The 14,463-nt window shown below is 36.9% G+C and overlaps 1 protein-coding gene across 11 annotated transcripts in view; it reads left to right on the top strand.

The window, feature by feature from the left end:
- The window catches only part of PTPRM (protein tyrosine phosphatase receptor type M), an 853,909-nt gene that overhangs the window by 594,613 nt on the left and 244,833 nt on the right, over positions 1–14,463 (top strand). For all 11 annotated transcript variants that reach the window (XM_055126601.1, XM_055126595.1, XM_055126600.1 and 8 more), the window contains one exon: positions 6,955–7,087. In XM_055126601.1, coding sequence (XP_054982576.1) covers positions 6,955–7,087 — 133 coding nt within the window. The remainder of the gene's footprint in view (positions 1–6,954; positions 7,088–14,463) is intronic.

Raw genomic sequence — 14,463 nt, 5'->3', positions numbered from 1 at the left:
TGATTCCACTGTTTGTGCCTCTCAGTGTATAAGAAACTTTTAAAATAGTGCAATATGGGGAATAAGCCAACTGAAAATTAATAAATTAATATGACAGAGGCATTCAAAAATAACAACAGAATTAAATATTATTCCTCTTTTGCTATAGCCTGTGAAAATATTTTTCAACAATATTGGGAGCATTAGTTTTCCAGTTATATTTTTACTTATGCTGACCATTGATAACGGTCAGCACCCATCAATGGTCAGCACCCAGAGACTTAAAAGCAAGCTCCCAGAAGAGAGCAATGCAGAGTCTCTTGCCCGCACGCCTGACTATCTTGCCGGAGGCCTCTCGGAGGGGATGGGCTCCAGCTTCCCTCCCCACCCCAAGCAGAGCTCCCGGCGGCTGAAGACCACCGAAACCTAGCTACAGCCATGCTCGAGGCCCCTCTCCACACGTTCGGACAGGCCTCATGCATGAAGCTACTGGCAGAGGAACCCAGGTGTGTGTAATCAACGGTCAGCACCCAGAGACTTAAAAGCAAGTGCGGCCATGGGATATCTTGTAGCCTACTTCTCCCTCTGGGAGAAACTGGCAAGCTTTTGAGAGTTTCCTGCCCACGTGGGACAGCCTTGCAAGCTTCCCATGGTGTATTCATATGCTAAATCCAGTAACAAGCTGGATCTCATTCCCCTGACCCTGAAAGAGCCTCCAGTGCAACATCAATGAGAGGGCGGAGCCGAGAGAGACTTCTAAGATCTCAGGGAAAGGACGAATGGAGAGACTACTAGACTACTGAGCCCCCTCAAGAAATCGACGATTAACGGGGATTTTGTGATTCGTAATTTTTACTTATATTAGGGTTTCAACTGAGCTATTATATATAGATTTTTGGGTCATTCTCACATTTTCAATATGGGCTCCTTGGGGATCCCAGCCATCATCATATTTCAAGAATTTTTTCTGGATTATTTTTTGCTCTCTATAATTAGAGGACCTCTGCTCTAAAATATGTAGAGTATGGAATTATATGACCCTGCTCTCTGTAAAAACTCCATACAGTTTTCAGAGCCACAATTTGTCCATGTGCCTCATTGATCACACAGAAAACACATTACACTACTGCATGATATTTATAAACATCTGTGATTTTTGAACCCCACAAATACTGATGCTTTTAGCAAGCATCTATAGTTTATTAGGGGTCCTCTCTCTGATAAGATAGTGAATGCTAATGTGGGTCAGCAAAAAGGTCAATGATGGGAGTTTGCAAGTAATTCTGCTTTGTGCAGGAAACTGGTGGCTTCCTCCTCCACAGGAGTGATTTTTCAGAGCTAAACTAGACCGTGACTCCAGAGCACAAAGTCTGAAAGAAAATGTGAAGAACAGCAGGTTTTTATTTTAATTCCCCTAAAGTTTAGTTTCTAAAAGATTGATGGAAATGTCCATTCTTACCTGACACATTCTTAATGCATCTACTCATGTTCCCTTTATTAATTATTCACACTATAAAAGGTGAACATCATTGATACCTTATTATTGACATGTTTCCTCACTTTATTACTTGATCATTGTTTTAGAGAGGCAAATGGGAAATAAAGCTATTTTATCAGTATAGTAACAGCACTAATAATTCTCTTGAAACTCTTAAACCAGGATAGTAAGTAATAAAATTGTGATAGATTGTCTTACCCACAGATTATTAGCCTTATCAATAAATGAGAGCAGGAACTGTAGTTAAATTTAAAACAAAATTTTTAAAACTGACTTTTTATAGATGATATATTTCAAATAATTCAAGATCTCACTTCTGTATGAAAATTTGTTTTTTATTATTTCTGATATCTATTTGCCATACAGTGAAAATTAGGGACAAAGAAAGGGTTATAAATTCAAAACTAGAATTAGGTTGCAAATAAAACATGAAGTGTGATGTAGATTATCTCAGGAATAGTTATTGACTTCATATCTAGAGGAAGAAAAAAATGTATAATTTAAATGAAAACTTTTGGAGGTGTTTTATAATTATGTTGAATGTTAAAATACAACTAGCAGAACTGAACACAGACCATCAGGAATTGTAATTTCTTGATATTTTAAAGAATCTGCCTCTACAAAAGGTAAAAAGAAAACTATAAGAATTGAAATAGATTGAGCATTCCATAAAGTTATTTTTTAAAAGCTAATGAAAAGTGACTGAGGTTTATTAAACTAAAATCTCAGGACAAGCACTCTTGCTAACACACTCAGAAAACATTTTGACATATTTTAATGTCATCCATCTTTATTTTGTACTTTTAATTCTTACTGTGTTTAATTTTATAGGATTTTCAATCTTCTCACTTTCTTCTCAAGCAGCTTTGATGGGTGCAATTCTCATTTTTCCCTCTGTTTAGGATAGATATATGTGTGTATATATGTATATACATATATATGTTTATATATATAGAGAGAGAAAATACTAATCTCTTATATGTGTGTATATGTGTATGTATACACATATGCCAGGAGTATATTGAGGTATTTGATTTGCCATTGATTTGCCAGTGAAACCTTTTTGTATGCTGTGAGAAGTACTTTGCTGCTTAGTTCAGTGAAGACATTAAACCTGAATATGTTCTCTCAGGTGGCACTGAGTTAATGGTTTTCAGACAAAGAACATAGCCTAATTTCCCTAACATTCTCTGACAGTCTAACTCTAGTCTCAGTAGGAGGTTCTGGGAAGCCACATGTCCCTCTTCATATTTCCCAAATTTTCTTCCACCTTCCCTTTAGGGCAGCCTGGCATTTTCTCAAGATAAGACTGTCCTGAATCTGTGGCCAGTGGATTAGTGGCTCCAGAAATTATTGATGGGTTTGAACTTCTGCTCTTGTATCTTTGGAACTTCTGGAAAATGTGTGTAGCCAGTTCAGTAGCCAAACTGGGCCCCAAACTCAAGCCAGTGGCTGAATAGACCATGTTCGCAGATTGACTATTGCTGTTATTTAATTGAACATTGAACAATTGACAAGACTGACAGTTTTCTGCCAGGTCGGAAGCCAACCATATACTGTATTGGATCATTGTTCCCTTTATTTTGAAATTTTCCACATTAGATATTGTATCTGGAACCTCGAATCATGTAGGATCATTGAATACCAAGCTTTTCTGGTTATTCAACTGACACCAGTTGAAATCCCACCACCAGTATTGGGGCTTGGCAGTGGACATCAGAAAATCATTCTGTGTCATGTCAGTCACCTGAAAATCCTTAGTCCCTCTATAACATTTAGTGTATTTGTCATTTTAATGACTATGTTCAGTTGAGATACTTCTCACTGTTAAATGCATATAATTGAATAGATGATTTTTTAACAGGAGTTGAATATGCAGTTAGTTCTTTTTTTTTTTTTTTTTTTTTTTTTTGCTTTTTGGGTCACACCCGGTGATGCACAGGGTTTACTCCTGGCTCTGCACTCAGGAATCACCCCTGGCCGTGCCCAGGGGACCATATGGGATGCTGGGATTTGAACCCGGGTCGGCCGCGTGCAAGGCAAATGCCCTACCCGCTGTGCTTTCTCTCCAGCCCCTGCAGTTAGTTCTTAATGAAATACCAAGAAGAGAACAAAATTACCTTTCCACAATTTATATCAAATAATTGAAATTTATACATAAAGTAAGAGAATAAAATTCATAGTATGAGACACATAGCAAGAAAATATCATGACAGGGAGAAATGTTTTGAAAGCAACTCTTTTTTGCCAAACAGTTTGTGAATTGTACTTTTAATTCATAGACTTGGGTTAGTGGCGGGAGTTATATAAAACCACATTATGTCACATTTATTTTCTGCCCAAGGCTGAATGATAGCTCACCACCACATGTTTCAAAGAAGTAAAAATGGAGAGAGGCACATCCTTTTGAAGGAGGGAACATAAAGATTCCTATTTCAAGAAGGAGGAGAAGTAGAGTATCTAGACAAAGACAGGAAAGGAACATACCCAGAGTGAACTTAGAAAGAATGAAAGATGTCTCCATTTAATACATCCAGGAGCAAGATTTCTTTCATCCCAACCTGTCTTTATTCTGATACCCCCTCTGTGTATTAGATGCAGGCCTCTGAATCAGCCCTTCACTCCTCCTTAGCAGTGCTCTGATGGCCACTCAGTTGCAGCCAGAGGGTCCCTTGCCCAGAGCCCCAGGAAGCTCCTGTCTTTTCCTTGAGTCTCTCTGTTTTGCATCATTGTTGCCAAGATTGAATTGAAACTATATCCTGCAGAGATAGAACCTTTCACTTATGTTAATTATTTTGTTTGTTTGGGCCACACCCAAAGATGCTCAGGGTTTATTCCTTGCTCTGTGAACACTCAGGGGTCAATATGTAGTTCTGGAGACTGAACCTGGGTCCGCTGATTGAAAGTTCAGCACCCTACCCCACTATATGGTCTCTCCAGCCCCGTTTCATTTTCTTAACCTATAAGTTGAAAGGCATTTGAAATAGAAGCTAAGGAATGACTTTCTGAAGGGACTGTAACCTGGTAAGGGCTTCTCCTGACTCAGAGATGCATTAAGTCATTCACTAGTTCTCATGGACCTTGGATACACTGTCAATGTAAAAAACTATTTAAGAGAAGCAAAGTTAAGAAATTTAAATTTCATAAAGGGAAAAAATTTACAGAGTATTGTGTATTGGGTTGTCTCCAGATTATTATGTATATTATATATAATACTTGTAAACTCATATAATATGTAATAAGCTAGGTAAAATTGTTGTAAACTATTTCCCAAGTATTGTATTCAGTAGTATAATTTAGTTAACAAAACAACCTTAGAGAATTTTTTATTTATAAACTATTTCTAGAACTTGTAATATGTTACAAGTAAGAGTAAAAAAGTGGCTTCCAATATGTCAACATTTGGGAAAATAATTATAACTTGATTATGTCTTTACTTGACCCAAAAAGAATTCTAAAGTAAAAACACTGAAGCTTTGTTCAGTCTTGTGAATTTGAAATATTTATTTTACATAGATCTCTTTTATTTATTTTTATTCATCTGTTTAATAATAAGTATATCTTTGCCTTTTTCTTAGAAATTTATTTAATGTAACAATATATTTCAATTCCAATACCCTTTTTTTTAACTAGAGTTTATTTTTTATACTAGAGTGGTAGATTTAAGATGTAACTGTTCTTTTCTGTGGCACAATTTTTACATGAGCATGCCCTCATTATCACTTTGTTTGTCAAGTGTGAAAATTCAAGTGAAAACTGCTCTCATATGTTTCTCCTGCTCTTGATTCACTCATAGCCTCACTATTGGCCTCAGCTATGCGCATAATATAGTTTCATCTAAAATCTTACCATGAATGACTTGTGTTTGTTTCATTTTGTTTGGGGAATAACACCTGGTGGAGCTCAAGGCTTCCTCCTGGCTGAGCACTCAGGAGTCACTCCTGATGGGGCTTGGGGAACACATGTGGTGCCAGGGAATGAGCCCAGGTGGGCTACAGGCAAGACAAGTTCCCAGGATACAGTCTTCCTAGCCCCTACCATGAAAAACTTTTTTAAAAAACATTACTTATATGTTCCCAAAGGAAACAGATGGGAAATTATAGCTTGACACTCCCCACTTCTACTAATGACTCATTTTATACTAAGCCCATTTTTAACATGCCAAGGACACAAGGATAGTGAAGTTGTTTCAGAACTGGTGACTAGAGAGATGGTCCAGGAGTTAAGGTGCTTACTTTCCACGCTGCAGGGCCTGGTGCTGTTCTTGAGCACAGAGCCAGGGGTAGACCTTGAGCACTGCCAGGGGAGTTGGTTGTTTGCTTGTTTGTTTGTTTGTTCCAATAAATGGGGAGGAAGTATTCAAGAGTCAGATGATGCATGAATGAAAAACCTAATCAAAGTGTTTAAAGGGGATGGCTACAAAATTCAGTCTTAAGTACATTCTTATCAACAACAACAACAACAACAAAAACCCTTTAAGGTGAGATTTGGACATAGAATTTCTATTTTCAGAATCATAATCTGCCTCCTAAGCATAACATGGTGACTCTGGTGCTGAGCACTCATGTTCTGTTAGCAAAGGAAACGGCCCTTACGAAACGCAGTCTGTTAGTGAAGTAGACGTTGCATCCCCCGTATTTTTCATCCTGAGCTCATTTAGCAGAGAAAATGGATATTTCATCAGACATAAATTTGACATTTCATCACATTATACAGTTTACAGGACAAACGGTGTTTTGGAAATGGCAAAGCAAATGAGGTAAGACAGTAGCCACTGTAAGGCTCTGGTTATCTCATTTAAACAGATATTAAATGTGGTTGCCAGTAGTGTGATGATCAGCCACTTGCCACTTCGTGAATAAATTGCTTAGAAGGAATCTTTTGCTTACCAGATGTGACCTAGATTTAGATTTCCAAAGGCAGTCGGGAGGGAAGAGGAATCTCTATTGTGTTTATGTGTTTTTATTTTTTTTTAAGAAAAAGAAAGAGAAAAAATTGCTGGTAAAACACATGGTAAATGAGCTTATCTCACTTTTCCAGGTGTTTGGGCTAATGTGTTATGGAATCACTGCTTCATTTATGAAAAATAATTAAGAAAATGTTACAGCAAATCAATATTGGATAAAGGTTTAGGATAGCTACTATATTTCTGGCAAGTTCTGAGAAAAAGTAAGGAGCCAATAGATAATAAAAGTATAAAAAGCGATGTTTGAGAATAATCTCTTATAAAAGGGTCAGGCGTGGGTGTGCATTCCAACTTCTGTTATGGTTTAGCAAAATATTGAAGAACAATGCGAACAATTACACTCCTTTCATTACATATGAAAGCTGTTGAAAAAAATCAAAGCTTGTCTGTCTGCTGGCTCTGATAAGTCTTATTACTTTGTTAAATACAGCAATTTTTTGTTCATTAAATGTAAAATCTCTATTCTCTCTTACCCACCTTTCTCCTTTTTTTCATTTCCTTTCATCTTCAGGAGCTGCCACTCCAAAACCAGTCCCAGAACCTGAGAAACAAACAGACCATACAGTTAAAATTGCTGGAGTCATTGCTGGAATCTTGCTGTTCGTTATTATATTTCTTGGAGTTGTGCTGGTAATGAAGAAAAGGTGAGCTCCAAGCTTTGATAAAGCTATGGTTCTGTCCCATTGTTTGCTGAGTGGGCTTTTTGTGTATAAGAAATATTCTGGCATTGAGTTGGTTTTGATGACCAAGACTCATCTATGACTGTGAGTTCATTATTGTCCTATAGTATTCACCATTATTGGACAAATTCAGAGTAAATAGTTGTGATTTTAATGAAAAACAAAGCACATCATGCCAAAATAATGTAAGATCATGTGTTTTACCTGAATTGGTATATAAAACTGCAGAATCTTTAAAGCCACTCATTTAACCAGGAAATTCTTTGTCCTTATTAGTGACATATCAATGTATTTGATAGCAGAGAGGATACTTGTCTTCTGAAGACATTACAGTAATAATGTTGACAACAGAATTAGTTGACCTCAGATTATAAGCAGACTCCGTTTTAGGGAGTTAATCAGTGCCATGCCCTGTAAAAAAGAAAATCTTAAAAGAAACAGCCTGATGGAAACACAGATTCTGGGCATGTAAAGACACATAATAGAGCATCTGGGATGGTAAGAGATTGCTCTGTTTAGCAAAAAAAAATGGCCAAGGAGAGGAGAAGAACAGATTATGGCTGAAACAAGTAAGTCTTACTTTGTGGGTTTGAAAATAAAAGTTTTCATTTGTGTGTGGAGATGAGCACAAATATTATTGCTACTAATATATATAAATTCTGCACTTAAAAGTATAGATGGTACAAATCACTAAGCTAAATTTCCTTAACAAAGTTAATATTTGTTTTATTTCTTTTCTCATAATTGTAAAGCAAGTATATACCTAGAGAGTAGGAGGTAATGGGGATGAAGGGCAAAGTAAAATCTAAAATTCTCATCTGGCATCGGTGAGGCTGAGCTTGGACCTAAAATCCAATATCCTTTAGTGGATAGTAATATAATTTTTTATCTTAGAAATGTCACTGATGCTAGTGCTGAGTGCAGTGAAGAACAAAAAGAGCACAAGTTAGATAAAACAGAAAAATGAAGGGGAAGGAGCACTTTTTTAAAAAAATTAGGAAGTGAGTTTTAGCAATGAATTGAAAAGAGTAAGGAGCAAGAGAGAAAGAATCTAGTTACTGGTTTAGACTTAATAGTGATTTACCATTCACCAATAAGTAGAATAGAGGAAGCAGAAAATACGTGAAGATGAAGAGCTCAACCTTTAGTTCTTCTCAAGTTCACTATTCCTCTAACGTAGCGTGGAGCTGTCTGCCGGGGGCTGGGATATGGTGTGTGTGTTCTGCAGCACTTACATGTAAAGTCATCAATGTATCCAGAACTGAGCTAAGGATTTTCAGTGCTTCTCAACCTTTCACCAACAGTGGTTCCCTTCGGAACTTGTTGGAAGGTTTCCTACCTTCCTACAGCCCCCCAGCAAGCTGGTTAGACCCCTTAGACTTGCCATGGCCTCCCATGTATGCAACTTCACTAGTCGCCCCCTGGTATATTCTGGAGCCCACAGGGTGTTTAAGGACCCTGCTCAAGAAACATTGCTTTAGATGACAGTTTAGTTACTGTAGAGTGAGAAGAAAATAAAGAATGATGATAAATTCTTGGATAACAGCAAGATTTAAGGGGTAAGTTCATATGTATTTATGTACGTATTCTTTTGCTACATCTACCTTTATTTTGTTTATTCTATTTAGGCTCTCAAACACACGTTTACTGCATACCAAATGTGGATAGATAGATAGATAGATAGATAGATAGATAGATAGATAGATAGATAGATAGATAGATAGATAGATAGATAGATGGATCACTAATCTTTGACCTATGTCCTGACAAAGGAATGCAAAGGAAATGCTCTTCCTTTGCATTTCATGCATCCTCCATTCCTTTCTCTCCTATCTCCCTCATTATTTAATTCATTTTCCCTTATTTTATTGGCTTCACATTTTACCTTTAACTTGTTCTGCCTCTCATTTTTATCTCTTTCTGTTCCTATTTATCCATTTATCTGCTTATCCATCCCTTTTTGTGTTTGTGTTTCTTTTTTTAAAATTTTGTCCTCATCCCTCATATATATATGATATATATACACACACATATACGTATGTATATATATTTTTCCTCCTGGATACTCTTCTCTTCCCACTTCTATGTTTATGCAGAAAGCTTATCTTGAGGACCAATTATTTTTTCTTTTAAAAGCAGGATTAAGTGTAAATCCTAAGAAACACTAGACTTTCCATGCCTAGACATTCAAACTAAAGTTTCTGGACAGTTTGATTTTAAGTTGTGGGAATATGTTGGATTTTTGTCATCTGGCAGGCTCTCTGGAGGAATATCCTGAAACTACTTATCAAGCTGCCCTCATGACCTTAGCTAAATGTTAACTCATCATCCAAGAGTCTATTTCTGCTGGATTAATTCATTATTTGACCTTGGTCTCTCAGGTTGCCGTGTAGGTTACATTATAAATTATCCATTTGGAGAGATTGCCTATGGTAGCATATGGCCCTGATGCATCTTTAGACTAAATACCAATTATTATTAACCAAATACTGATTTAAATGTTTGTTTTCACAGCATGTAATGCTTTTGTGTTTGTTTTCCTGTAAAATTCAGACTAGTTCTCTGTAAGGTATTACCTAGCATATATGTCTATAAGTGGGAAACTTGTAAGATTTTGACCAGAATAGTCATGTGGTTCAAGTTTAATATAAATTCTTAAAACTTATGATTATTCAGAATTTTCCTTCAAATTTATGTCTGAATTTTTTAATTTATTTTAAAACAAAATAAAGTATGATATTAATTAGGAAAAATTTTTAGAATATGTTTGATAGGTAATGAAAAGACCTGAATTTAAAATTGGAAATCTTGGACCTGTATTTTAATTAACTTTGTGATTCTAGGCTTTTCAGGGCCTTTGATTCCTCAGTGGTGAACCGAGAAAAATCTAAATAAATGGTGTCTGAAGTTCCTTCCAGTTCTAAAATACTAAATTTTTGTTGGTTTGGTTTTGGGTCATAATTAGCATGCTCAAAGCTTATTCCTGACTCTGTGCTTAAGGATCACTCATGATAGTACTTGATAACCAGTCATATATGTTGCCAGGGATTGAACCCATATGCAGTATTTGAATTAAACCTGGGGTCAGTCACCTTCAAGGCAAGCAGCCTTCACAATTACTATCTCTTCAGCCCCCAAAATACTATATATTTTTATTGCATAGCATCCTATGATGGCTTCACTATCCATTCAATATTCTAGGTATGACTGGGGGGTGTCTCATTTAGTATTTCATTATTTAAATACCCACAGCAGTTCTCCCACAGACTCTTTTTGTTGTGTTAGTTAGAGTTTAGAAGAATTAGTTAGTACTTAGTTTCTAAGACATTTTTTTCTGCTCACACAGGAGGCCCTGTGAAAAGGGAGTTGTAGAAGGGGTAAAGGGAAGGAATAATGGGGCAGGAAAGAACAGTCTCAGTTATAGATTTCAACATATCATTATTCATTTTTTGCTGGCTAGAAGCTAGTTTTAATCAAACTCTGATTTCCATTACTTTATGAGCTACTCTGTTTTCCTTCTACTCATGGTACTCTGCATCAGCCAACTCAGACACATATTGGTCTGGACCCAAGAGAAAGTGTGGGTGAAGCAAATTTATCAGTATTTCTGAGTAAAGTCAGTAGTCTGTATTTGTCAGACTGTCAGATCAGATGGGCCTGAGCTTTGGGGAGAGGGAGCAGCAAATTTCTTGGGCAGCATTGTCAGTTATTAGCTTCGTGTCACTAGACTGTATAGCCTTCTGAAGATAGCCTTGAAATGAACACGTAAAACCTGTTCAACTCCTGGAGTTCTTTTACATCTCGTTAAAGTCTGAGGTGGCCATTGGTTACTTTTAAATAACATTTTATAAAACTATGACAAATGAATAAAAAGTTTTTTGTTAATGAACATTCATCCATTTGAGCCCTACTGTATCAATTTAAAATGAATCCCACCTTAAAAAAAAACCAGTTGCAAAAGCTTTATAGTAGAAAAAAACATACACACACTTTAAAAATTTTATTTAGTAGCACTGTAGCACTGTCCTCCATTGTTCATCAATTTGCTTGAGCAGGCACCAGTAATGTCTCATTGTGAGACTTGTTGTTACTGTTTTGGGCATATCAAATACGCCATGGGTAGCTTGCCAAGCTCTGCTGTACCGCCGGGATACTGTTGGTAGCTTGCTGGGCTCTCCGAGAGGGATGGAGGAATCGAACTTGGGTCGGCCTCATGCAAGGCAAATGCCCTATCTGCTGTGCTATCAACTGGAATGAAAAAAATTATATTAACAAAGGAAATTTATAAATTTTCTATTTCAAAAATTTATGTGTGCTTTTGAGGGCACAGTACTTTGATGTAGCAATATTGAAGAAGGCTATGACATGGATATTTATTAAATGAATGTCTCAACCAAGTCACAGTGTACCATTAAAATCAATATGAAACAAATTGAATAAGAGATATTTTAATTTTATCTATGCACAATTATATATTTTTGCAGATGAATATACCTGCATTTTTAACATTTTGTAAGGAATAATTTATCTGTTGCATATTTAGTAGAATTTGGCATATATACCCCAAGTAATTGTATTTATTATTGTTTTTCAAATTGGTATAGCTCTCTCAGAAATTTGAGAACATTATTATTAATTGCAATAATAATCTCAACCATTATACTAAATAAAAATTACATACGTGACTAAGTAAAAATTATTAAAGAGATATTTGTCCTTGGTCTATTGAAAGAGCAAGTGTTAGTTTATTCTACTGCATGAACACCTGTTATAAGTGTATATTCCTGTGTTAATCCTGAAATACACTACCTCTTCTTTTCATGAAACATTTTTAACAGATGTACAATTTGCAAATGCAACATACGCCATTAAATATTTCGCACTCTTTTGTAGTTAAACAATACTAGTGCTACCAAGAAAATATCTCAATAAAAATTGAAAGTATTCCTGAAGACACCATGAAACAAAAAGAATAATAGAGAAAAGTTGATGAAAGCCTCATTTTCAAAGATATGCCTGTAGCATGTAGGTGCAGGAATTTGGCACTATGTAGATTTCTCCCATTATACCTGTTCATATATAACATAGAGGAGGGTTTATTTCCTGTTGCAGCTGAGTGTAAGTTACAATTGAAAATGTCTTAAGTTAGGATGCTTTACTCTAAGTCTTATTTCAAAGTCTCATTCCCTGAAACTACATTCAGAAAATCATGAATAGCATTTCTTTGTAAATATTATTTTGAATCACAGTATCAGTATCACAGTATCCCATTAATCACCAATTTCTCGGGCGGGCTCAGTAACATCTCATTTTGTCCTTTCCCTGAGATCTTAGAAGTCTATCTCGACTTGGCCCTCCTAAAGATGTTGCACTGGGGGCTCTTCAGGGTCAAGGGAATGAGATCCAGCTTGTTACTGGATTTTGCATATGAATACACCATGGGAAGCTTGCAAGGCTGTCCCATGTGGGCAGGAAACTCTCAGAAGATTGCCAGTTTCTCCCAGAGGGAGAAGAAGACTAAAGACATCATGCGGCCGCTAAGCAGCCACGCGCTTCTCAGAGCTTGCTTTTAAGTCTCTCTCTGGATGTTGGCCGTTGATGGAATTACACACACCTGGGTTCCTCTGCCGGTACCTTCATGCATGAGGCCTGTCCGAACGTGTAGAGAGGAGCCTCCACCATGGCTGTAGCTAGGTTCCGGTGATCTTCGGCCGCCGGGAGCTCTGCTCGGGGTGGGGAGGGAAGCTGGAGCCCATCCCCTCTGAGGGGCCCCGGGGAAGACAGCCAGGCGTGCGGGCAAGAGACTCTCTGCATTATTTTGAATAAACATAATTAATATGTATCCATATAAATAATAGCAAAATTCTGAGGCTAGCACCAGAGAGATAGCACAGCAGGTAAGGAACAGCGCATGATTCTGAACACTGCCAGGTGTTTAGATCTCAGAACATAGAGGTAGTCTGGAGTAAGCTTGTGCACTATTGTGTGTGACTCCGAAACCAAAAATAAATCAATAAATAAAATAAAAAGGTCCATTTCCATATTCTGAGACTGATACACTCTAGCGCATGATCTGACATACATGGAACAAAATATGTGCATACAATGAGATCTGGATGTCAACCTAATGTATCAATTGATGCCCTTCACTTTTCTAACTGATAAACAAGTGAACTTCTTCTACAGAGGGTAAGTTAAATAAATTGACCGTTTTAAAGGCCTTTCCTATCCTGGACTTCATGTGATTACCCTGATAATTTACTCCCATGGTAACTCCTTTTTAAAATTCAATCTAAAGGTTTATTTAACTGTGTCCTATTTGGCAGTTATTTGGGGTTTCTTTGCAAAGAAGATTTTTTAGAAAAGAAAAAAGCAGGTTGAGAAATATATGCTGATTTTGTATTTGTGGGATGAAAATGGCAGAACAAAACAGGCAATTACTTCAACTTTAGGATACTACAATCCTGAGTTAACATCCCAGTTCCTACTGGTGTAGCATAGATTAGATAAATTGTGTGACTTCTCTGAACTCACTTAGCATGTGTGAAATGTGATGCTAATGATAATGTGTACTTCATAGGGGAAATCATAGCATCTCAGTGAGCTAATTCATGTAAACAGTTGGTGTTTTTCTGAAATTCAAAGATGTGTTCAAAGTGACAGAGGTAATTTATGGCAAAGCGTGGGACAAATACATTAAGTATCTGATATATAACTAGCCTCTACATTAGCCTTAGCAGAAATTCCCAGGAAATTTTGCTCTGTAAAATCTGGAGTGACTTTGTAACCATTAGTGGGAAATGCCATACAGTCATCAGCTTGTGGTAGATTACACTATAGATGGTAGTCTATAGCTATTTGACACTCTGCTGGTATTTAATATCATAGTGTCTTATGGATGAAGCATTAGGCCCACCTCTTCCCCTTTAGAGACAAATACTGGAGTCTGCGAATAGTGTCGACGAAAAGGAACCTCAAGGACCACCACCACTTACTAGCTATGTGGCACAGGGAAATATACAGCGTCGGATCCCTCCATTACCCCAGATATAATAAAGGCACAGTGGTGGTATTTAGCAAGGAGAGACTAGGAGAGAAAAGCTAATCAAAGAACTATTAAAGTGTTGGTCTCCCCAAGATTAACCATGTTATAACCAGCCACACTGTTTTTGTATAGAAGTTGTAGCTGACCATAGCATAGTTGTCTCAATATTTTTCTTTCCAGGGGTTGGAGGATAGAAAGGTGCTACTGACTGTTAATTAGGAAAGGAATTTTGGGGGGCCTATTCCAGCATTACAATATGCAATACCATACTAAATAATCTATTACTGGCATAGGA

Source organism: Sorex araneus, chromosome 2 (assembly GCF_027595985.1).
Source record: "Sorex araneus isolate mSorAra2 chromosome 2, mSorAra2.pri, whole genome shotgun sequence".
Taxonomy (NCBI): Eukaryota; Metazoa; Chordata; class Mammalia; order Eulipotyphla; family Soricidae; genus Sorex; species Sorex araneus.
This window is presented reverse-complemented; position numbering and strand designations above follow the sequence as displayed.